The sequence below is a fragment of the Panthera pardus genome, unplaced genomic scaffold (genome assembly GCF_024362965.1).
Source record: "Panthera pardus isolate Hobbes unplaced genomic scaffold, ASM2436296v1 HiC_scaffold_10, whole genome shotgun sequence".
Taxonomy (NCBI): Eukaryota; Metazoa; Chordata; class Mammalia; order Carnivora; family Felidae; genus Panthera; species Panthera pardus.
Genome location: NW_026526655.1, coordinates 80,952,943 through 80,978,809, shown reverse-complemented (window position 1 = coordinate 80,978,809; position 25,867 = coordinate 80,952,943). Strand labels below are relative to the sequence as shown.

At 35.6% G+C, this 25,867-nt stretch overlaps 1 protein-coding gene across 4 annotated transcripts in view; it reads right to left on the bottom strand.

Annotated features, from left to right (window-relative positions):
• Window positions 1-8,064: 8,064 nt before the first annotated feature.
• MMADHC (metabolism of cobalamin associated D) overlaps window positions 8,065-25,867 on the bottom strand; it is a 37,061-nt gene continuing 19,258 nt past the window's right edge. For 2 of the 4 annotated variants that reach the window (XM_019455853.2, XM_019455844.2), the window contains 6 exons: window positions 18,187-18,222; window positions 16,324-16,541; window positions 13,895-14,000; window positions 13,215-13,345; window positions 9,307-9,393; window positions 8,065-8,576 (listed from right to left, as the gene is read on the bottom strand). In XM_019455853.2, coding sequence (XP_019311398.1) covers window positions 8,382-8,576; window positions 9,307-9,393; window positions 13,215-13,345; window positions 13,895-14,000; window positions 16,324-16,541; window positions 18,187-18,222 — 773 coding nt within the window. In that variant the 3' untranslated portion in view covers window positions 8,065-8,381. The remainder of the gene's footprint in view (window positions 8,577-9,306; window positions 9,394-13,214; window positions 13,346-13,894; window positions 14,001-16,323; window positions 16,542-18,186; window positions 18,223-25,867) is intronic. The other 2 variants (XM_019455882.2, XM_019455872.2) reach the window with 1 other exon arrangement.

The window sequence follows — 25,867 nt, the reverse complement described above, 5'->3', positions numbered from 1 at the left end:
TCGGAACACAGTCCGTCCGGCCCCTCTGCTTTTGCCAGCCAGACTCGGGGGCTCTGCTTGGCCGGCGAGCCGCCCCTCCGCCCCGGCTCCCTCCCGCCAGTCCGTGGAGCGCGCACCGCCTCGCTGCCCTTCCTACCCTCTCTACCCTCTTCCGTGGGCCTTTCGTCTGCGCTTGGCTCTGGAGACTCCGTTCTGCTAATCCTCTGGCGGTTTTCTGGATTCTTTAGGCAGGTGTAGGTGGAATCTAAGTGATCAGCAGGACTCGCGGTGAGCCCAGCCTCCTCCTACGCCGCCATCTTCTCTCCAACCTCCTCATCGCTGGTATTTTGATAGGGATTGCATGAAATATGTAGATTGCTTTGGATGGTATGGAAATTTTAACATTATTTGTTCTTCTAATCCATGAGCATAGAATATCTTTCTACTTGTTTGTGTCCTCTTCAATATCTTTCATCAGTGTTTTATACTTTTCAGAGTATATGTATTTCATCTCCTTAAGTTTATTCCTAAATATTTTATTATCTTTGGTACAATTGTAAATGGGATTGTTTTCTTAATTTCTCTTTCTGTTCCTTCATAATTTGTACATACAAATGCCATGTATTTCTGTACATTAACTTTGTATCCGGCAACCTTACTGAATTCATTTATCAGTTGTAGTAGGTTTTGGGTGGAGTCTTTAGGGCTTTCTATGTACAGTATCAAGTCATCTGCAAATAGTGAAAGTTTTATTTCTTCCTTACCAATCTGGATACCTTTTATTCCTTCCTCTTGCCTGATTGCTGCGTCTAGGACTTCTGGTGCTATGTTAAATAATAGTGGTGAGAGTGGACATCCCTGTCTTGTTCCTGACCCTTGGGGAAAGAAATGTTTTCTGTTTTTCACTACTGAGTATGATATTAGCTGTGGGTTTTTCATATATAGCCTTTATGATGTTGAGATATGTTTCCCCTCAACATACTTTGTTGAGGGTTTTTATCATGAATAGATGTTGTACTTTGTCGAATGCTTTTTCTACTTCTATTGAAATCATCACATCGCTTTTATACCTTCTTTTATTGATGTGATGTATCATATTGATTGACTTGGGAATATTGAACCACCTTGCATCCCAGGGATAAATCCCACTTGATTGTGGTGAGTGATTTTTTTTAATGTATCATTGGATTTGGTTTGATAGTGTTTTGTTAAAGATTTTTTGCCTCTATGTTCATCAGAGATATTGGCCTATAGTTCTATTTTTTTGTAGTGTCATTATCTGGTTTTGGTATCTGGGTAATTCTGGCTTCATAGAGTGAATTAGGAAGTTTCTCCTTCCTCTTCTCTTTTTGGAATAGTTTGAGAATAGATATTAACTCTTCTTTAAATGTTTGGTAGAATTCCCCGGTGAAGCTGTCTGGCCCTAGACTTCTGTCTGCTTGGAGTTTTTTGACTCAATTTCACTGCAGATAATCTGTCTGTTAAAATTTTCTATTTCTTCTTGATTCAATTTTGGGAGTTATATGTTTCTAGGAAGTTATCTGTTTCTTCTACATTGTCCAATTTGTTGGCATATAATTTTTTATAATATTCTCTTACAATCTCTTGTATTTTTGTGGTGTAAATTGTTATTTCTCCCTTTCATTTCTGATTTTTGAGTTCTATTTTATTTACTATTTTTTTTTTATGAGTCTGGCTAAGGTTTATCAATCTTGTTGCTCTTTTCAAAGAACCAGCTCCTGGTTTCATTGATCTCTTCTATTGTTTTTATTAGTTTTATTTCTGCTCTATTCTTTATAATTTCCTTCCTTCTAGTTTTGGGTTTTATAGTTCTTTTTCTAGTTCCCTTAGAAGTAAGTATAGGTTGTTTATTTGGGATTTTTCTAGCTTCTTTAGGGAAGCCTGTATTGCTATAAACTTCCTTTTTAGAATAGCCTTTGTTGAATCCCAAAGATTCTAGGCCATCATGTTTTCATTTTCTTTTGTCTCCATGTATTTTTTTTTATTTCCTCTTTCATTTCCTGGTAAACCATTCATTGCTTACTAGTATGTTATTTAACCTCCATGTATTTGTGTCCTTTCCAGATTTTCACTTGTAGTGGATTTGTAGTTTCGTAGCATTGTGGTCAGAAAAAAAATGCATGGTATGACTTCAATCCTTTTGAAATTGTTGACACTTGTTTTGTGACCTAAATATGTCTTCTAGAGAATGTTCCATGTGCACTTCAAAAGAACATGTATTGTTTTCATATAAAATGTTCTGAATATATGTTAGATCCTTCTGGTCCACTGTTTTCTTATTGATTTTCTGTTTGGACTATGTATCCATGTCAGTGGAGTGCTAACATCCCCTACTATTATTGCATTACTGTTGATTACTTCCTTTATATTTGTTATTAGCTGCTTTATGTATTTGGGTGCACCCATGTTGAGTGCCTAAGTATTTACAATTTTTAAAAAAATTTACACTTGTTGTATCTTGTTGGATTGTACTGTTTATGATTACATAGTGTCCTTCTTTGTCCCTTGTTATGTAGCCTGTGTTTTAAAGTCTATTTTGTCTAAGTATTGCTATTCCAGCTTTCTTTTCATATCCATTTGAATGATGTTACCCCATTGCTTCACTTTGAATTTGCATGTTTTTTTAGGTCTGAAATGACTCATAGGCAACATATAGGTGGGGCTTTTTTCTTTTTATCCATTCTGTCACTCTATGTCTTTTGATTGGAGCATTTAGTTCATTTACATTCAAAGTAATTGTTGATATATATTTGTTGCCATTTTGTTACTTGTTTTATGGTTGTTTTTTAGTTCCTCTCTGTTCTTCTCTTCTCTTGCTCTCTTTTCTCATGATTAGTTGACTTTAGTGAAATACTTGCATTCCTTACTCTTTATTTTTTTTGAATATCTACTACTGTTTTCGATTTGTGGTTACCATTTGGTTTATATATAATATCTGCATACTCTATATTAAGTTGATGGCTGCTTAATTTTGAACTCATTCTTTATTCTTCTCCCCTCCATATTTCAGGTATTTGGTATATTTTACATTCTCTAAATTTTTTTAAATGTTTATTTTTGAGAGTGTGCATACATGAGAGAGTGCAAGTGGGGGAGAGGCAGAAAGAGAAGGATACAGAGGATCTGAAGTGGGCTCTGTGCTGACGGCAAAGAGCCTGATCGATGCAGGGCTCACATACCATGAGATCATGACCTGAGCCAAAATTGGACACTTAACCCAACAAGCCACCCAGGTGCCCCTGTATCTTTTAATTTTGTGCTTCTCTTGACTGATTTTAGATATACTTGTTTTTGCATTTGTGCTCCCTATTTTCCTTACCCTTGCTTATGGTTTTTGTTTTCCACTCAGATCCCTACCTTTCTTATAGGGCTGGTTTAGTGGTCATGAATTCATTTAACTTTTGCTTGGGAAACTCTATCTCCCCTTCTATTCTGAATGTTGGCCTTGCTGGTATTCCTGGCTGCAGATTTTACCCTTTTAGCACTTTGCATATATTGTGCCACTCCCTTCTGGTCTACAAAATTTCTCCTGAAAATCGGCCGATAGCCTTATGGGATTTCCTTGGTAACTGGTTTTCTCCTGCAACCTTTCAAATTCTTTATTATTATTGCATTTTAATTACTATGTGTCTTGGTGTGACTCTCCTTGGGTTGATTTTGTTGGGGGCTCTCTGTGCCTCTTGAATCTGAATCTCTGTTCGTCTCCAGATTGAGAATTTTCAGTTTTTATTTCTTCAAATACATTTTCTTCCCTCTCTTTCTCTTCTGGGATCCCTATAATGTGAATGTTATTAGGCTTGATGGGGTCACTGAATCCTCTTAAGTCTGTTCTCATTATGCAGTATTTGTGTTTCACCTGTTCAGCCTGATTGCTTTCCATTACTGGATCCTCCAGGTCACTTATACATTCCTCTGCTTCCTGTAGCCTACTGTTTATTCCATCTATTGCATTTTTAGGTATTGCATTTATTATCTCTGATTTTTTTTTTTACCTCTTTGTCAAGGGTCTCACAGATTTCCTTCACCCTTTTCTGAAGTCCAGTGAGTATCTTTATGATCATTAATTTCTGAATCAGGCATATTACTTATTTCTGTTTCACTTGGATCTCCTGCTGTGATTTTTGTCCTTTTGTTGGGGACATAGCCTGTCTCATTTTCTCTACCTCTGTTTCTGTTAGAGGAGTTAGCCACATCTTACGCTTTTGAAATTAGTCACTTTATGAAGTAGGGGTCCTATAGTCCTCTGCAGTACAGTTCCCCCCCCCCCCCCCCCCCCCATTCATCAAAACCTGGACCTGCAGGAAGTCTCGTGTGTTGCTTGCATCCTGCTAGTTTTAATTTGTATGGGTCGCTTTTTAAATCCAGACGTCTGTACTGACTCTGCCTGTTGTGGGCTGTACTTACTCTATGCGGTGTGAGACCCAGGCAGCAGTGTTGTCTAAATTTGCGCTGAGCAGCTGCTAGTCTTTGGCTAGATCCCCCAAAGTGCAGTGGCCACCGGGGCATGTTGTGTGGTGGCTGGGAGCACATAGCATCTGCATGTGGTATTAACAAAACTTGTACCGAGGCCAGCAGGCTTGGGGTGGGTGAGTCCTCAGAACTCACAGGCAGATCCCACTCCTAACTGGTTAGGTAGTATCTGTGCAGGGCCACCTCCTGCAGGTGGCTTTGTATTTGTTTGGGGGATGGGGGAGGAATAACGGCACCTGCTACTTTGTTCCTGAAGAAGGCACCTGCTACTTTGTTCCTGAAGAAGGAATACGCTCCCTCCTGTTTCTTCCACACATTGTGCAAAGTGTCAATTCTGTGGTGCTTCTCCAACAGCTGTTGTCTTTTTAAGGGCAGGGACCCAGCTATCACTTGCGTTCCTTGGCCCGGTGCTGAACCAGCTGACTTTTACAGCTCTATGCTCCAGGTCCTGTTTGTTATACAGTCACAAAATTAAGTGCCGTTTTCAAAGCCAGTCATTATGGGGATTCTTCTTCTCCATGGGGGTTCCCTGGTGCTTTTCCCTGTCTTTGCTCCCTCTCCTGCAGGCAGCTCCTGACCACCATTTCTGCCTTTTCCTCTCCTCTCAGATGTGGCTGCTTCTCTACATTTAGTGTTTTTTCTGCCAGTCTTCAGATTGCTCTTTGGTTTACTCAGATGTGAGTGATATCTAGTTGTAATGTGGGATAGGGTGAGCCTAGGGACCTCCTATTCTAGGGCCATCTCTACTCAGTGATTAGGTCACTCTTAATGCAGAATATATTAGAGTCTTCATTTTTGTTTCCTCTATCTCCTTAATATATCAAATCTACTCTCATATCCTGCTCTATTTTCTTAGATGCATGCCTCTTTATTTACTGTTTCAAAAACTAATGGTTTTAACCCTGACTGCACATCTGAGGCACCTTGGAAACTGTAATACTGATTCCCAGGCCTCATCACTAATAAAATCACTCTTTGGGTGTGGCAGCCAAATCATCAGTCTGCTTACATGTCTTCCCAGGTATTTCAAATGTACAGAGTTCAGGAGCACTGAAGCAGACTGTGCATTCAATGGTTCTCAACTGGGGGCAGGTTTGTTGGGATCAATTTAGGACACCATGTTAAATGTTTTTTGCAGATATGCATTTTGTCCCCTTCCCCATCCAGCAATGTCTTCAGATTTTTTTGTCATGACCAGGAATTGCTACTGGCATCTAGAGAGTAGAGGTCAAGGATGGTGCTGAACATCTTATAATGCACAGGCCAGCTCCCACAACAATCACCCAGTTCAAAATGGCTATAGTGTAGAAGTAGATAAAACCTGCTTTGGAGCAACATGAAAACCAGTTGTAAGAAGAGGAAATAGATTTGGAACTAAAAGCAGAATTCTGTTTAAATGTAAGGATTATATTGATGTTACAAGTGACAGAAGTCCAAAAAAGAAATGAAAGTTTTATATTTGAAGCCAGAGAACTGTTTGAAGTGTAGTATCTGTAATTGAAATTTTTAGATAGGTTTCAATACATTTTCAAAGAAATTCAGAGCATGCAGAGTTCAACAGAATTAAATTTGAAGTTTCTTTATCTATGAAATGTGGCAACAGTGTTAACCTGAAAGTTCTTTTGGTTTAAATTCCACAACTCTTTGATATTTTTAATCAGTTAATAAACTTGACAATGACCATGAAGAGCCAAAATAGAAATACATACACACACACTATATATATATATATATATATATATATATATATACACATACACACACACACACCACACACACTGGAATCACTCCAAATTCCAGTGCTGGGTTTTAATACTAGTTGTGTAACCCGATGCATGCTCCTATTATATGTTTCTATTTTGTCTATTACAAAATGAGGGATGTGGGTCAGATGATTGGAATGACTCCTTCCCACGGTTAACATCTATATAAAAATTCCTCAGTTCTTGTCAAAATACAAATTTCACAACAAAACCTATTTCTCAGCGATAGGTCTAAATTTCAAAGGCTCACCTTCATTTTAAATAGCAAATTTATATTTAAGATGGATAATTTTATGGATTTCTTTATGGGGTCCATTGAATAAGTGAAAAATGATCAAACTGATGTTTTTCTTATTGCAGTCCATAAAAGTCCACTACTTTCTACTATTTATCAGTAAGATTCTCTTGGATTATATTTCCCAAAACTGAATCTTACCAGTAACATTTCTGAAAAAAAAATTTAACTGGCAGTTACTGCTTCTCATGTTGTTTTTGGAAACTGTTACAAAGCAACATGATAAAAGAAGCCTTGGCACCCGGCACACAGTACAGAACCACAGCCTAAGGATCTTTTTAACCAGTAGATGGCACTTCCTAATTGTTAAAGCCAGTGTTGATACTTCAAGAGAACATGGCTCAAACAATGGTGCAAGGTGGGAAATGCCTGAATAAGTAACATGCACATTAGAAACAGAGTGCTGCAAGGCCATGGTCCAAGTAATTATTTTTTTGTGGGAGCTGTCCTTTGCACTGTAGGATGTTTAACAGCATCCCTGGCTTCTACCTACTAGATGTCTAAAGTAGCACCCGTTCCACTTTGCCTGCCTCAAGTTGTGACAAAAATATCTCCAGACATTGCTAAATTTCCCATGAGGCAAAACTGCTCCAATTCAGAACCACTGAGAAGTCAAAAGCTATGCAGATTTATAATTATACATGATAAGGATTAAATCTCCTATTGCTGAGTGAAAGCCAGACATAAAAGTGAACATACTATATATATGGTTTCATACGAATAAAGCATGAAAACAGACAAAACCAATTTATGCAGCAGGTGAGAGGAGGAAGAGCCAGTAATGTTCTGTCTTGATCTGGGTGCTGCTTACATAGATGAAAATTTATTGAGCACTTATGATAGGTGCACTTTTTTGCATATATACTTCAATAAATATTTTCCACAATGCTAGGCTATGTATGGTATACTGCTTTGTATTTTTCATAATGAATGAAAACTCTGTAGCCATTTCTCTTTGAATCAACACTTAGTTACATGTTAGCTAAGCAGAGTTCTAAATCAAGGTGTGAAATAAAGTTTATCATTTCCATGTGTTCCTTTTAAAAAGTCACTTAATTGAAAAATACAGAAAAAAATCCAATTCACTAATTGATTTGGTAAAAGTTACTTGGTTCTCCTGAGATTGTCTCTATTCCTACAGGCAAAACTTTGATGATGCTATGTTTAAAATGCTGTAAAAAGCCACAAATGAGGCATTTCTGTAAAGTATCATAGTTTCTATATCTTGCTAAAATGGAGAAATATATTTGATTTAGCTGCTGAGGCAAATTTTGTCAAAACAAACTACATTTATCTGCCTCCAGGAGTTAGGGATTCTTTTTTTTTAAGTATTTATGAGATTCATATTGTAGTATTACCCTTATTCTTCTTTTCCTGTACAGACACTACTTCAAAGTAATACACCTGTACCATAACACTGAACAGGTAATAAAGAAAATTTAAAGCTACAATGAATCTAGAATTCTCAACTGCATTTATTTAAAAACCACATCTTTTAAAAGAACTAAAACTTAATATTGCAATGAAAAAACAAACTGTCATAACCAAATGTGATTTATTTTTAGAGAAAAATAACAGGTTTTTCCAATAAAGGCAAGAAATAACAATATGAGATCATGTCCTAATTACATGTTAATTACCACATCCATGGATGTGATCAACATGTATTCAATAATATGAATGAACATTTGAGATTTAAAAATCACAAACCACTTGCCAATGCTGTAAACCCATAAATGTTGAAATAAATACCCAGAAATAAGTAAATTTTAAAAATTTAAGCTTTTGACAGTGTTTATAGATCAACCCAAATGTTATGTACAAATAGTACTGCCAGTAAGCTGACACTGCTGTTAGTTTCCACCTAATTTCTTCATAATATGGCTATCTGGTGTTGCATTAGTGAAGATACTTCCCACAAACACATGGGTACCCCAGAGACTATGACGAATCACTTTACAGCAGCCAAGATCATCCACAGAGAATCCTAAATGTCGATAGCGTTCATCTGTTTCAAAAAGAGTGTTGTTTGTATATGATCCAAAAAACTGGAGGAAATAAAAATCATATTCATTAGCAAGAAAGGCAATGATTAACAGTTTTTATGCAAACATGAATACGTATCTATTTTAACACCCCAAATATTAAAAAAAATCAAATAAAAAGGGCAGTTTAGGTACTGCATGTGACCAAACACCTCTTCATCTAATACCTGTCGTTCTGGAAATGTGAAACCAATAATCTAGCAAATACACGTTATCTAGAACCAAACATCTAGAATTAAACTAAGTTTTTCATTTCTAGTCTACACTACATGTTACTTGACTTTGAAAATAAGCTACAAAAAATTTCATTTTTACCTGTAACTGAAAGATACACCCAGAATGTGGGTGACAATAGTGGTTCTTATTTTTTTCAAAGTATAATTTCGGAAAAGTAATTTTTTGGAAGTTAACATTTATAAATGTTTAGTAACACCCATATTTTAATTCTAAAAGTATTTGTAACTGTCAAACAGTAAACACACTAATTCATTAATATAAATCAAATAGTATTTATTAGAGTAAAAAATAATAAAAAGTGATAGTGGTCCCTCAAAGGTTGTGAATGCAACTGACTCATAGTGGTATTCTCTGGGTAAAACTGTGAGGTTAAAAAAAAAAGTCTTAAATCATCTATTTCTACCAAAGTTATAAACAATTTTATATTGTAAATAGTTTTATAATAAAAAACATTCCTACTTCAAATTAATCTGGCTTTCAAAATGTAATTACTCACTGCCAAACCAGATGATGGGTCAATAAAGTCAGCCCAATAGCCTTCAGCTCGAAGAGCGTAGCAAATTTCCTTAGCACCATTAATGAACTGCATTAAAAAAAGACACAAATATGCTGAAGATAGCATCTCTGTGGGTTTTAGTTTTTAACAAATTTTTAAATATCTTTTGCTTCAGAAAATTGGATAAGATTATAGCGTAATTTATCATTAGTTGATTTTTACCAGTCCAAAAGATTGATGGTTCATTTAACACTTTTACTTCCTTCAAAAAGTCTAAATTGTGTATTTTTCTTCTAAATTGCTTCCTGTTTTATGAAAAATTTCTAATCAGTTCTGTGCTGTTAACTCCCAAATTTGTCATGAATTAGAAAATATAATTGCTATTTTGTATTATAGTGTAAGAAAGGGAAAACAAAATATTCATAATGAAAAGACATGAACTATTCATTCATATGTTAAAAATGTGTGTCTTTCAAAAATACATCTATCCATACTCATGGTCATGATACATGTCATGATACACATTATACCTTTCTGTATTTTTTGTACAGGACATAATTATTACAGACCATGTGTCTGTATATCTTATTCAAAATCTTGGTCTTTCCATTCTCATTTGTGATTCCTATGATATCTTTATTAGCTTTATCAGACTAAACAGTGAAAAAGTAACAAATGTTAGGATCAGATCAGAGTGTTTAAAAAAAGAAAAAAAGGACAAACCATAAATGTTTAAAAACAAGGGCACAGTTCCACTTTTGGCCATTAACAGAATAACAGATGCCAAACGTTATCTGCTATCTGGTGAACACCTGCTAAAAGCTGTAAAACTGACTAAAATGTAAGATACAACAGTTTTAAATCCTGAATAATAATTAAAACTGTAATCTTGTGGAGAAGGGCAACAAGTCAAGTGATTTCCATATGTGTTCCAGCTCTCTGTCTGGAACACTGTCACAGGGCAAAGGAGAAGATCCCAAAGTGATGGTGTCACTAAGCCAAGGAGGTAGAAAGCAAAAGTTCTGGACTGCGGAAGCATCTGGAATTTGTGGGTTAGGGCACTGGAAGAAAGATGCACACTGGGGTTCTCAAGCAGTCCACAGAGCAATTCACCCTGGTTCAGTAGCCAAGGGCAGAACTGTGCACTCACAAGGTGAGATTTCTTGAGGAATCTGTCTCACAGAGAGTGCCAGCTGGGGCCTGAGAGCTCAATGGTGTTAATCAGGGTTGTGCAGTCCTAGGTAACATGGATTTCTGGACAACATAGGATGATCAGACCTTGCTGAGCACATCTGGCATTCAGCTGAGATGCCCAAAAGTCTAAGCCTTAGGAAGATGGGCCATATCCTAAAATAAGAGGTTAGCAATTTACAGCCTGAAGGCCAAATCCAGCTGGGTGCCTGTATGTGTTAACAGTTTCACTGGAATATATCCATATCTGTCTATGACTACTTTAACAATACAAGGGTAGAGACTATGACCTATAAAGCCTAAAAATTTATTATGTGGCTCTTCACAGAAAGTTTGCTGATCCATGCTACAGAGGAAACTTAAGCTAACTTACTTTCTCCCAGCACTTTCTTGTAAAATAATGAAAAACATTAAATAAAAATTGTATTCTTTAGGTTATTTTCACACTTAATATTTACACATATTACTGCATTTCATTAATCCTATTTCTTAGGAAAACTACTGAATATGGTCTAGAAAAGTAATTAAAAATATATCAATTTAATGAACAGATCTGCCATACACAAAACTACAAGGAGAACAAAACAATACAAACGTTTGTAAAAGCTAACTAAAAGAATCCCAAAGTATCATAAAAAGAATCAGTTTAAGTATTTCTCTTTAGATTTCTGCACATCAACAGCAAACACTGACATCTGGTGGAAAAAAACTACAACAGATTTGAACAAGAGAACATAAAATATCTACTGGGACAGTCAACTACGTGTGGTTCTAAAATAACCACTAATGTATCTAAAACAGAAAATTTTTTTTTTTGTAGAAAATAGCTTTAATCATTATAAAATTAAAAATAATATGGCACTTCAAAGCCCTGAAACTGGTTACAAAAAACTCACAACTATACTGGGGTCAGTATCAAATGAGGCTCAGAATCTTTAACTGATGAGAAATTAGGACCAATAATTCAATGCACATGTGAGAGCTCTCTAGTGACTAAATGATAGTAATGGTAAATGTATATATTAGATACTGCCTTAATATGTAAATAGAAAATGTCTGAGTTATTGTCTGTTTAAGTTTCAACTCTCTAAATTCAGATCTCTTTAAAATCAGATAATGTCTTAAGGCCTGCCCTCTCTGCAACTTCCTTGTTAACTAGCATATAACTTGCTCATGATTATTACTACATAAAATTTAATTAGCAAAGCTGTATGTGGGACATTTTAGTATGATGAAGTCATTATCCTAAAACATTCTGTTGAGTATGTGAATTATAATTTACTAATGAAAAGAACCATACATCCAGTCATAAGGAAAATATAAAATAATTCCTAATATCTTACATGAAAATTAGTAAAGGGAATTTTTTCAATTATAGTTAGCTAAGGCGCCTAATGGAGTTAATCTTGACTTGTCACTCGGGCAAAGAAATGTTTTCCTATCTTGTAGAAACTGATATAACCCAACATCAAACTCTTTAGACTTTAAGTTAGCATTTACCATTTTTCAGGTTTGTGAAAATGAAAAGAAACGCTAATATTCTGGGTAAGCTAGCATGACAGGATATATACAAGGAGAATCTTTTTTGGTGGGCAAATTGGCACCATCTATCAAAACTTAAATTACCCCTGATTCAGTAATTCCCTACTTAGGGATCTACCGATTTTATATTTGGGCATACACGTTTATGCACATACTTTTCACTGCCTATAATAGAAAAAGTTTTTTAAATTTATAAATTACTAAGGGAATTTTTAAAGTAATTAAAAATTTATAATTTGCCCATGCAATTTTATGCAGATTTTACACAGTATGAAATCTATGTGTAATGCTATGGAAGGGTGTCAAAACATCTGGTTAAAAGGACAGGGAAAAAGATATGGGTCTATAATATGTTATTACTGTACTGTAGTAGTTACTGATTACTCCTTGAAAACTGGAGTAATTTCCATTTTTTATTTGACATGCTTTAAAAACATTTTTTTTTTTTAAGGTTTAATTCATTTTTCAGAGACAGAGTATGAGGCAGGAGCGGGAGAAAGAGAGGGAGACACTGAATCTGAAGCAGGCTTCAGGCTGAGCTGTCAGCACAGAACCTGATGCAGGGCTGGAACTCATGGACCGTGAGATCATGACCTGAGCCGAAGTCAGATGCTTAACCAACTGAGCCACCCAGGCACCCCTTACTTGACATGCTTTAAAGAGAGATACGGATATGAAGAGTTTTACTTTTTTGCCATTTTTACTGTATTTTTCAATTTTCCTAAAACATATAAATTTTTAAAAATTGAACTGCTGGACAGAATCTAAGTTTTTCAAAGATAACTACAAAAAAGTCATGGCATTTTTATGCTCAGAAAAGATGTAAAAGTCCGTTAGTACTGAAATATATTAGCAGAGAATAAAGGCTAAAAAGACACCCATCACCTTAAAATGTTGGTATTTAAATAAGATTATAAAATTGTCAGCAATTGAAAATGTTTTTGTTTTTTTTTTTAATTTTAATGTTTATTTTTTTTGAGAGAGAGAGAGAGACCACACATAAGTTGGGGAGGGGCAGAGAGAGAGGGAAAGAGAAATCCCAAGCAGGCTCCATGCTGTCAGCAGAGAGCCTGACATGGGGCTAGGGCTCATGAACTGTGAGATCATGACCTGACATGAAACCAAGAGTCAAGACACTTAACTGACTGAGCCACCCAGAAGCCCCCAAGAATTACCTTTTCTAAAAGCATTTCTCTTTCATTTTCTACCTCTTCACTCCAAACAGTCATATCATTCTTGGTTTTCTGTGTTATAGTCAGAATCATTAGTTTGTTGGTGGCTACTTCTGGAAACAGTGACTCAAAATCTATAAATAACAATAAAAATTTCAGGGAGAATTTTTTGTAAGAAGCAGTGTATAAAAGTACTTCTTTAAGTTAAATTATTGTGATACCAAATTGGATTTATAAATGCACATTATTTTTGAAAAGGATACTGAAATGGAAGTTTTAATTAACTTCAGCTCTTGGATGGGCTGAAATATTACTATCAATTCTGAAGAGCAAGTAAAGGTTACTTGTTATTGATCTTACAATTTTCAAAAAAAGTTTGTTATGATTTTTCTCAATATTATGTATTAGCTCATGAAATTACAGCTGTAATAAAAAGGAGAATAACTTCAGTGAAAAAGTTACTAAAAATTCTATTCTTATCTAATGCCAGCATGAGGTCAGATGTCAGGGGACATTTGGAAGACCTTACCCCGGCCATGTAATCTTTTCTGACCAGACACATTACAGTATTAAGTTACAAAGTATTACAATTCCTATGGAATACATTATTTAACACATTAGAAAATTAGTGACATTGCCTAGCAGTACACATGAGTGTAAAAATGTATAAAAGCACAATATACCTCTTCGCAGCAATTCTGGACATGTTTGGATTGCACACTCAACTTTGGCATTTTCAAAGTAAGTTTCTGCACTGTTGATTTCTTGTTCAACAGGTACATTATTACCCTAAGAAGAATGAGAAATATAAATAAAATCTGGAGTTCAAATAAAATATATGGTCTGTTATAAACTTGTCTTTCCTGGAAAGGTTTTAGAAATAATTCTAGTTAACTGGCTGTGGGGTAATTGTGTTATATACCCAAACTTTTCTCTATGATGAATAAAGATTTGAAAATTTAAAAATGAACACATAAATATATTAATATTCTAAGACTTGGTATGAGTAGAAGTTGGCTAAGAAACTAAAATGCCATGACTATGTCTTACAATGTTACCCTGATACTTTGATATCTACTTGTCCTTTCTTTTGTTCTATAACCTGTAAAATGGGGGAAAATAGCACTAACAAAATAACATGATTAAACATAAATTCTCCTACAGGATGAGGCTTTTATTCATCTGAAATTTACTGGGCACCTACTACACATCAGCTAACAAGAGCAGCCCTACAATGGTTAAAAAAAAAAAAAAAAAATTCCAGTCTTCACTCTTAGGTATAAAAGAGCTAGTAGAAGAAAATCAGCATGAACAAATAAATGTAATGCAATATGAAAAGTGCTACAGAGTTACAAAGAAAGTCTTTTGGCAGTCTAAATGGGGAAATGCTTTGCTGGGGGAAATCAGGAAAAGGTTGAAATCCTCATATTTGAGCTACATGTTAATTAATGTGTATTATGTGGTTTGTAAAGAATACTAGGTAAAGCAGGTTAGAAACTGAGGAGGAAAAAACAGTCCAGCAAGAGATAAACAGTGCAAGCATATGCAATGGTTAAAGAGAATGGTGCAATTAAAATATTTACGGGTCACTTAGTGTATTTAAGTGTTTTGTGTTCATTTTCACATTTAATCCTCATAGCAACTTTATGGGCTAGGTATTATTATTATCCCCATCTTACATATAAAGAAACATTTAAGTAGTTTTCTCAAGGTCAAAAAATTAAGTGAAAGAGCAAACACCTGTGAAGCCAAATTTATCCTATCTCCATAGTCCATCTCACTATAATGCCTCTCTAAGAACTGAGGAGAGATAAGGAGGCCTTGAACTCTGGCTTTATTAGTGAGACTGAAAGGACACAAATAATTAAAAAGCTACATCAGAGATGGAAGCAATGTAATTTTGTCACTCTATATGGAGATAGGGGAGAGAGGGGAGCCAAGTTTGGCAGAATTCTAATCTTGGGACAGTGGGAGAATGACTAAGTCACTTATGTTACTGATAACATGGGAGTGAGGACAGGTTTTCAGAGGGGTGGAAAAACCCCTAAGTATTAGACATATAAAATCTAGGGTATTTTAAAGCAATAATGATGTTTGGCAGGCAGACAGAAAAGTGTCAAGAGAGGTCAACTGTCTCCAAATGTTAGGTTACCTGATATAAGCCATAGTAATTGTGAGGGGCTGTTCCTTAATATTATGGCTTCGATCAAACAGCCTGAAACATCGCAGAAATTCAAAAAATGATGAGGATCAGGAGTTTGGCAGACACTCTGAATTGCATGTAACTTTCCATTTAGGTGAGCAACAATGCAATACCAGTTTGTTTATTGTTTTAATTTTTTTTTTTTTAAAGTAAGCTCTATGCCAAACATGGGACTTGCGTTCACAGATGCCCAGATCAAGAGTTGAATGCTTTACCGACCGAGCCAGCCAGTTGCCCCTGCAATATCAGTTTAAAAATGTATTAAAAAAGAAAAAAAAACCTCAGAAGTTGATTTTTCTAAGTCTATCTTTTTTAGTTTACTGGATCTCAAGAATTTCAGAGTTCTCAGGCATTTAAGTTTTAAATGCCTAGGAGTGTAAATCTAGTTGGAATTTGCTCCACAAAAAAATTATTTATAAAAGTGAAAAACAGGGAATCTATATTTCTAGTAATATAGAAATAACTAAATTATATTTGAATAAGCAGTTATTACACAATGTATTTTTGAAGATTTACTTAAGAGATTGTAATCTAATTTTTCTATTTTTGTTTCCTAAGAAAGAGCGAGCAAGGAAGGGGCAGACAGGGAGAGAGAATCTTAAGTAGGCTCCACACTGAGCATGGGGCTTGATTTCATGACCTGAGCTGAAATCAAGAGTCACATGCTCAGCTGACTGAGCCACCCAAGCGACCCCAAAGAGACTGTAATCTAAAGTAAAATTATATAGCCAACATTATGTATAGAACAGTGCCAAGTTTTAAAAAACTATGTATGTTGTTTCTGAGAATGTTGGAACTAAGTAGGTATTTTTAAAAACTTTTTCAATTCAAGTAACATGCTCACAGTTATCAGAAATTAATATAGTGTTAATAATTAGAAAGGCAGAATAAAGGATATTAACAATTTACCTGAAATTCATTCACATATTGTGCCATCACAAACTCATGTCTTTCACTTGATAAAGGTTCTGCTAGAACATCAGGTAAAGTTTTATGAACCTGGCTTTTCTTCTGTGACACAGTCCCATTGAGGTGGCAATCAAAACCTATGTTCCCAGGAAGCTGGAATCTCTGATCCTGAGGTCCAAATGGGCCCATAGTTTCATCAGGCCATACTGTTCGAGAACCTGAAGAGGAACAACAAAATGAATCCATTTTCTCAAGTGCATTGGTGGACTGAAAGAATACTCTTCTTCCAAATAGGTATTTTTTATACAACCGATAGATCTTTGGAATTTGCTTTCCTGTGTGAATATAAATTAGTTTTGTGTTGTTTTCAGCTCATAGGCAAATCAATTCTAAGGAGAAGGATTTAATAAAGTACAGTAATCCATACTATGTAATACCTAATAGTCAATAAAAAGAATATAGTAAATCTTGGAAGGAGTCCGGGAAGACAGCAGAGGAGGATCCTAAGCTCACCCCCTAACACAGAAACACCTAGGTTAACAGCCATATCAGTGCAACTAAACCAGGAAATAAGCCAAACACTGGCAGAATAGACTGCACAATTAATCATAGAGAAGAGGCCAATCAGGGTAGAAGGGGCACAGACGCAGCTGGAAACCATACTACTCTGAAAGACTAACCCCAAAGAGGAGAGACAAACACAGAGAAGGGAGAGGAACAGACCCCATACCAGACATGGGGGACCCACACTGAGAAGACAAGTCCCCATAACATCTGGCTTTGAAACTCAGTGGGGCTTAACTTTAAGAGTTTTTATAGTTAGTGGGTTTAGCTCTGGGAGAGCCAGAGGGTGATAGGAAACTGAGTTCCCACCCTTAAATAGAGAATGTAACAACAAACAATCCCACTTAGAGGCAGCATAGAACCAGCAGTTTGAAAAGTGCCTGAGGTACACATGAAGGAGATTTTTTTTTTTAAACTAATCTCAACCTGTGTTGAAGTGTTGGAAAAACAAGGATCTGTAGGAAACTTCTCTGAGAACACAAGAGCTGGCAGGTGCAATCCCTCTCACTTCCACTTCAGCCTAGACACCCAGACATTTGTAGGAACCAATGTAAACACTCTCCACATAGCCTGCTAACACCGCGTGCTCACCCCTGCATTGATTTAATCCATTCAACCAGCTCCACTGGGCAAGAGTTGCCTGCAACACAGCTCTGGCAAGGTCTCTCATCCTGTAAGCAGCCCTGACAGTGACCATCATCACTCCAAAGTGATTCTTGCCATGGCGAGTGGAGAAGATGACTACACACACTAGTCTGACAGACATTTCATCTGTTGGTCACACCAACCAAAAGAGCCTCTCAAACAAAACAAAGTACCCTGCACTTCTGTGCAGCCCCTGCAAATGGGCTGAAAGTAGGCATCTGGACTGATCACTGATGCTGCCAACTACAAGCCCTTTCCTGCCCCAAACAGGCTCTGAACTGGACAGGGACCAAACCCTGCCCACACAAGCAAAATGGACATTCGCAGCCAAATGGATTGAAGGCAAATGCAGCTGAGCCACAAGAGTATGGTACACCAAACCCACATAAAAGACAACCTTAAAATGCCCAGTTCTGGAGAAGAGGGGACATTGTGCTACAAGGCACCACAAGATCTCTTCTTCATAAGGCCATTACTTTCAAGATCAAGAGAGATGTATCTTACTTTCCAAATATATAGAACAAACACAGAAATGAAGAAACAGAGGAATATGTCCCAAATGAAAGAACAGGATGATACCACGCAAAGAACTAAATGAAATGGAGATAAAAAATATGCCTGCTAAAGATTTCAAATGCTCATAAATATACTTACTGGATTTGAGAAAAGAGTGTAGCATCTCATTGAGACCTTCAACAAAGAGACAGAAAATATAAAAAGAACCAGTCAGAGATTGACTCTACAACTGAAATAAAAAATACACTATGGGGAATGAATAGCATTGTTGAGGAGGAAGAAGAATGGATCAGTGACTGGAAAGACAAGGTAACAGCAACCACACTGAACAGGAGATAAAAAAAAAAATTAAAAATAATGAAGAAACTTAGGGAATTCAATGACACCATCAAGTATAATAACAGTTGTATTAAAAGAGATCCTGGAAGGAGAAGAGAAAAGGGAATGGAAAATTTATTTGAAGAAATAATGGCTTAAAATTTCAGAAGTGTGGGGAAGAAAACAGAAATTTAGATCCAGCAGCATAGAGAACACCCCTAGCAAAATCAACTGAAGGAGGTCCACAACATCACATATAGTAATTAAAATGGAAAAAGGAGTGATAAAGAGAATTTTTAAACCTCCAAAGAAAATAGTTACATACAAGGGAAATCTCATAAGGATATCAGCTGATTTCCAAGCAGAAACACTGCAGGCCAGAAAGGAATGGCAGGATATTTAAAGGGAATTCTCTGAGTGGAAAGAAAAGGCCATAACACAGAATAAGAAAATTAGGAAAAAATCTTACAGGTAAATACAAACAATAAAAGTAGTAGATTAATCACTTATAAAACCAGTATGGAGGTTAAAACACAAAAGTAGTATCAATTATATCTATAAAAATCAGTTACTAAAATCAGAAATAAAAATATGTCAAGTATGACATCACATACATAAAATGTGGGGGTGGGTAAAAACTTCATGCTTTTAGAACGGGTTCAAACATAAGTGACTGTCAATTTAATGTAGATTGCTGTACATATAAGATGTTCTATGTGAACCTAATGGTAACCACAAATCAAACACCTATAACAGATGTGCAAAAAATAAAGAAATCCAAGCATATCACTAAAGAAAGCCAAAAACCATAAGAAAGAGAAGGCAACAGAGAACTACAAAAACAACCAAAACCAATTAACAAAATGGTAATAAGTACATACTAATAATTACTTTGAATGTAAATGGACTAAATGTTCCAATCAAAACAGTAAGATGGGTGAGTGAATGGATGAAAGAGCAAGATCCACCTAAATGCTGTGTGAAAAGACTCACTAAAGACACAGGCAGATTGAAAGTGAAGGGGTGGAAAAACATTACCATGCAAATGGAAGTGAAAAGAAAGCTGGGGAAGCAATAGTTCTTTCAGAAAAAAAATAGACTTTAAAAGAAAGACTGTAAAGAGACAAAGAAGGTACTACAAAGGGAAGAGTCCAACAAGAGGATGTAACAATTGTAAATATTTTTGCAGCCAACATGAAAGCACCTACATACATAAAACAAGTATTAACAAAAAGAAGGTGACAGCAATACATTAATAGAAGACTTTAATACCCCACTTACATCAATGGAAAGATCATCCAGAAAAATCACCAAAGAACTAATGGCTTTGAGTGACACACTGGGCCAGATGGACCTAACCTACATTCAGAACATCCAATCAAAAATAACAGAATACACATTCTTTTCAGATGCACATGGAATATTCTCAAAAGATGTTACATTACAAAACAAGTCTCAATAAGTTCAAAATCACTGAAATCACATAATGCATCTTTTCTCATTGCAACACTGAAACTACAAATCAAGGTTAAAAAAAAATTGGAAAGAATACAAATACATGGAAGCTAAATAAAATGCTACTACACAATGAATATGTCAACCAAGAAATCAAAGAGGAAATAAATACATGCAAACAAATAAAAATGAGAACACAATGGTCCAAAATCTTGAGATTCCTCAAAAACCTGTTCTAAGAGGGAAGAAGATACAGCAATACAGGCCCACCTAAAGAAGCAAGGAAAATCTCAAACAGCCTAACCATACACCTAATGGAGCTAGAAAAAGGAGAGCAAACAAAGCCAAGGAAAGGAAATAATGTAGAGCAAAAATACATAAAATGAAGACTAAAAAAACAATACATCAATGAAACCAGGAGCTGGTTCTTTGAAAAGAACAACAAAACTGATAAACCTTCAGTCAGACTCATTAAAGAAAGACTCAAATAAAATCAGAAATGAAGGAGAAATAATGACACCACAGAAACACAATGGATTATAAGAGAGTATTAGGAAAAATAATATGCCAACAATTTGGACAACGTACAAGAAACGAATAAATTCTTAAAAACACAATAACCTTCCAAAATTGAATCAGGAATAGAAAATATAAACAGATTGGTTACTAGCAATGACACTGAATCAGCAACCAAAAAATTCGCTTTGTTCGTTTCTTACATTCCACATGAGTGAAATCATATGGTATTTGTCTTTCTCTGACTTACTTCACTTAGCAAATGCTATCTCCACCCATGTCACTGCAAATGGCAAGATTTCATTCTTTTTTATGGCTGAGGAGTATTCGATTGCATATATATATATATATATATATATATGCACATATATATATATATGCACATATACATACACACCACATCTTCCTTATCCATTTATCAGTTAACAGTACTTGGGCTGTTTCCATAATTTGGTTATTGTAGATAATGCTATAAACATTGGGGTGCGTGTATCACTTTTAATTAGTATGTTTGGATTGTTTAGGTAAACATCTAGATGTGCAATTGCTGGATCACATATGTATATATACACACACACACACCAGCAATTGCACATCATATTTACATATACACACATATATATACACAATACATATATTGTGTATATGGTTTATACACACAGAAATCTGTTACATTTCTATATACTAATAAAAGGAGAGAGAGAAATTAAGAAAACAATCCCATTTATACTAGCACCAAAAAGAATTAAATACCTGGGAATAAACTTAACCGAGAGGTAAAAGACTCATACTCTGAAAACTGTAAAACACTGATAAAAGAACTGAAGATTCCACAAACAAATTGAAAGATATATGATGCACATGGATTTGGAGAACCAATATTGTTAAAAATGTCCATATTATCTAAAGCGATCTACAGATTTAACGCAACTCCTACCAAAATTACCAACAGAAGTTTCACAGAACAAGAACAAATAATCCTAAAATTTGTATGGGACCACAAAAAACCTTTAACAGCCAAAGCAATTGTGAAAAAGAACAAAACTGAAGGTACCACAATCCCAGACTTTAAGATATACCACGAAGTCAGTAATCAAAGCAGTATGGCACTGGCATAAAAACAGTCACATTGATCAATGCAACAGAATAGAGAGTCCAGAAATAAATTCACACTTTTATGGTCAATTAATTTATAACAGAGGCAACAATTTGTAATGGGAAAAAGATAGTTTTCAACAAATAGTGTTGGGAAAATTGGTTAGCTGCATGCAAAAGAAATGAAACTGGACCACTTTCTTATATACAAAAATACTCTCAAAATGGATTAAAGGTCTCAATGTGAGAGCTGAAACCATAAAACTCCTAGAAGAAAACAGGCAGGAAAAAAAAAAACCCACCAAAAAACCAGGCAGTAATTGCTTTGACATCAGCTACAGAAACATTTTTCTAGATATCCTTTGTCAAGGGAAACAAAAGCAAAATTAAACTATTGGGACTATATCAAAATAAAAAGCTTTTTTGCACAGTGAAGAAAACTATCAACAAAAGGACTACAAATCAAAAAGGCAGCATACTGAATGGGAGAAGACATTTGCAAATAATGTTTCTGATAAGAGAATAATAATATACAACATATATAAAGAACTTACATAATTTAACATCAAACACCTGCCTCCCCCCACCCTGCCCTGCCAAATCAAATTAAAACACGGAGAGAACAGACATTTTCTCCAAAGACAATGGTCAAAAGACACATGAAAAGATCTGAACATCACTAATCATCAAGGAAATGCAAATCAAAAACCACAATGAGCTATCACATTACACCTGTCAGAATGGCTAACATAAAAACTGAAGAAATAATAAATTTGGTGAGGATGTGGAGAAAAAGGTACACTTGTGAAAGATGCACTGTTGGTGGTAATGCAAGCTGGTGCAGTCACTGTGGAAAACAGTATGGAATTTCCTCAAAAAATAAAAAACAAAATTACCATATGATTCAGTAATTCCAGTACTGGGTATTTAACCAAAGAAAACAAAAACACTAATTCGAAAAGATACATACACCCCTATGCTTACTGATTCGTTACAATAGCCAAGATATGGAAGCAACTCAGTGTCCATCAACAGATGAATGGATAAGAGGATGTGGTGTATATATACACAATGGGATATTACTTCACAATAAAAAAGAATGAGATCTCGCCGTCTGCAACATATGGATGGATGCAGTGGGTATAATAATAAACAACATAAGTCAAAGACAAATATTGTATGATTTCACTCTTATGTGGAATTTAAAAAACAAAACAACAAATAAGGGAAAAAAGAGACTGAATCTTAAATATAGAAAACTGGTGGTTGCCAGAGGGAAGGTGGTTGGGAGGGAAGGGTGAAATAGTTGAAGGGGATTAAGAGTACACTTATGTGATGAACAGGGAATAATGTATAGAAAACCAAATTTTTTGGTTTAAATCATATTGTACACCTGATACTAATATAACATTGTATATTAATATTTGAATTAAAAAAATACAATAAATGCTTACTGATGTTGAACAAAGTCTAGGACACATTAAAAGAAAAAGGTAAGTCAAAAATAGTCTATGTGACATTTATTCTACATTCTTACATTTATGCTTTTATTTTTTAAGTTTATTTTTCTTTTTTAAAGAGAGCACATAAGCTAGGAGAAGGGTAGAGGGAGAGAGAGAATCTTTTTTTTTTTTTTTTAATTTTTAATGCTTATTTATTTTTGAGAGAGACAGTGTGCGAGTGGGGGAGGGGCAGAGAGGGAGGGAGACACAGAATCCAAAGCAGGTTCCAGGCTCTGAACTGTCAGCACAGAGCCTGACGCAGGGCTTGAGCTCATGAACCGTGACAACATGACCTGAGCTGAAGTCAGAAGTTTAACTGACTGAGCCACACAGGTGTCCCTATGTTTTTAAATACAGGAAAAAAGATCTAAAAGATACTGAACTTAATAGTGGTTACCTTTGGAGAGGGCCATTCAACTGCAGTTACCTGAGGGCACAAAATATTAATGGACTGGGAAAAAAACATCTCATATCAACCAATGTGACCTAATGTCCTGTTTATAGCCACAGGAGTTAATATGGATTAAATTCTTACAGAAGAACAGACCACATTTTTTAAATCTTGACAAATATCTTACCTTGTGAAAAATTTAAAAAGATCTAGAAAAGAACAAAGTAGAAAATAAAACAAAAAAGTAGAGCAGTTTTGTTTAAAGGGATAATTGCTGCAGAATTAGTTGACAATAAAAATATTTTTTAATACTTTGCTAGAACTAAATGAGTAGAAATGGGTATGATAGAATGGCTGCCCCACCACTAGATCTAAAGTGCCACCATATCCCTTTTGCAGACCTATGACAGACATCACCCATCAATCATGGACTTCTTTCATGACTAACAGACCCTGTCTCATGATTCTCAACCCAAATTAGTCTAATACTTCCCAAAGTTTTAAGTATTTAAGAATCACCTGAGATCTTTGTTAATACGCAGAATCTGATTCGTAATGTTTGGCGTGGAGCTCAGGATTCCTCCTTTCTAACACATTCTCAGATGATGCTGATGCTACTGATCTGCAGATCACACTAAGCCAATAAGGCTAGATCTAGATAGCCATTAATGACTGACTGGAGTCAGTTCACAAAGTAAAACATTGCAGGAGTACTGACAATATGGACTCTAATTTTGGTCTTTCATTTTGTTCATGTTTGCTGAATCACCTCTCTTAGGGCCACATGTTCCAGATTCTTCAGAGATTAAAATACGTATGGTAGAAATGCCTACAAGGCTGGGACAGGGAAAGGCTTGTTCTGGCCTCCCATAAATCTGTTAGAGATAACATAGTATTTCTTTCCTCTTTCTGATGTACAGGTGGTGCCCCAAGATCTAATTGAAGGTTAGCTGTCAATTAGGTGCATGCATGCCCTTTGAAGTACATGTAAACCCTTTGATCTCACTATAATGACCTTTGTCCTTGTCTCCTTGCTCTATAAAATCAATGCACTAAGGTATGGGTTTTACAGAGAATAACTATTTAGCTGCTGTGGACTGCCCTCTGTCTGATCCCACCTGTAAGTTACCCTGAATAAAACTCTGTAAACTGCATGAACTGGCGTGCTTTGTTTTCTGGTCTCAAAGTGCCTTAGCTTGGGGGATACTTTAATGTCTCTCCCCCACCTTCTAACAAAGATTTCAGGTATTTTGAAGAAGATGAGTTTTAAAGACTGAAGATCTAAGTTTCTTTAAAGAAAAGAAATATCCCATATTAATAGTAGATTTGAGTATATCTTTATGTGTTGGCTGGTTATTTAGGTTTTCTCTTCTTGGAATACCTGTTCATATGCATTTCTAAAAAGAATTTTCTGGGGCACCTAGTTGATTCAGTAGATGGAGCATGCGACTCTTGATCTTGGGGTTGTGAGTTTAAGCTCCATGCTGGGTATGGAGCCTACTTAAAAAAAAATTTGGTTTTTTATTGGTTGTCTTTTCCCAATTGATCTCTATAAAAATTCTTTATATATTCAGCAATCTATACGTTTTGAATGACACATTTTTCATTTATGATACGTTATATGGTTAGCCTTGAGAATATATAAACTGGGGAGTAATAAGAGATGAAGTTATAAAAGAAAAACAGGGCAAGAAAACCAGGGAAGGTTTTCTTCCCCTGGTCATCTTACATGACACTGTAAGTAATGTATTGCAAGTAAAAAGATTTTTGTGTGGAATCCCTTTAGGATATATTAGGATATATATTCTTACTTAAATCTACTCACAGAACTAAAAAAAACACAAAACTGTTTTTAGAACTTGAACAATGATGCATAGCTTGAGGACAGTTTGTGAAATGCTAGCAAAAGCAGTGGGAAATAACCAAGGTTTATCAAGGAAGTAACATGATGAAAATGTTTTAGACTTAATAGGATAGTGATGTGCAAACTGGATTAGAAGAAGCAGACTTTGTAGATGTGGGTAAGTTATTGATTCAATAAGAATTCATATATTGAGGACTTCTGGGAAGATGACACGACAGGAGGATCCTGAGCTCACTTTGCCCCATGGACACAACAAGGTTAACAGCCACATCAGAACAACTAACTCTGAAAACATCCTGAAGACTGGCAGAATAGACTTTCTACCGTTAATCATACAGAGAGGGCCATATCACAAAAACAGTAACAGGGGCAAAGATGCAGTCAGGAACCAACCCCCGCAGAGAGACTAACCACAAATTAGAGGGTCCCCACAATCACAGAGAAGGAGCACCTCAGGCTTGGGGTGGGGGGAGAACCTACACTAGGAAGATGAGTCTGCGTAACATTTGGCTTTCAGAAGCAGAGGAGCGAGTGAGCGAGTTATTTATTTATTTATTCATTCATTTATTTCAATCAGGCTTAACTCTAGGTACTTTAAAAATCAGCAGACTTAGCTCTAAGAGAGGCAGAAAGAGATATGAAATTGAAGCATAACAACCTTAAAAAAAGCATAACAAC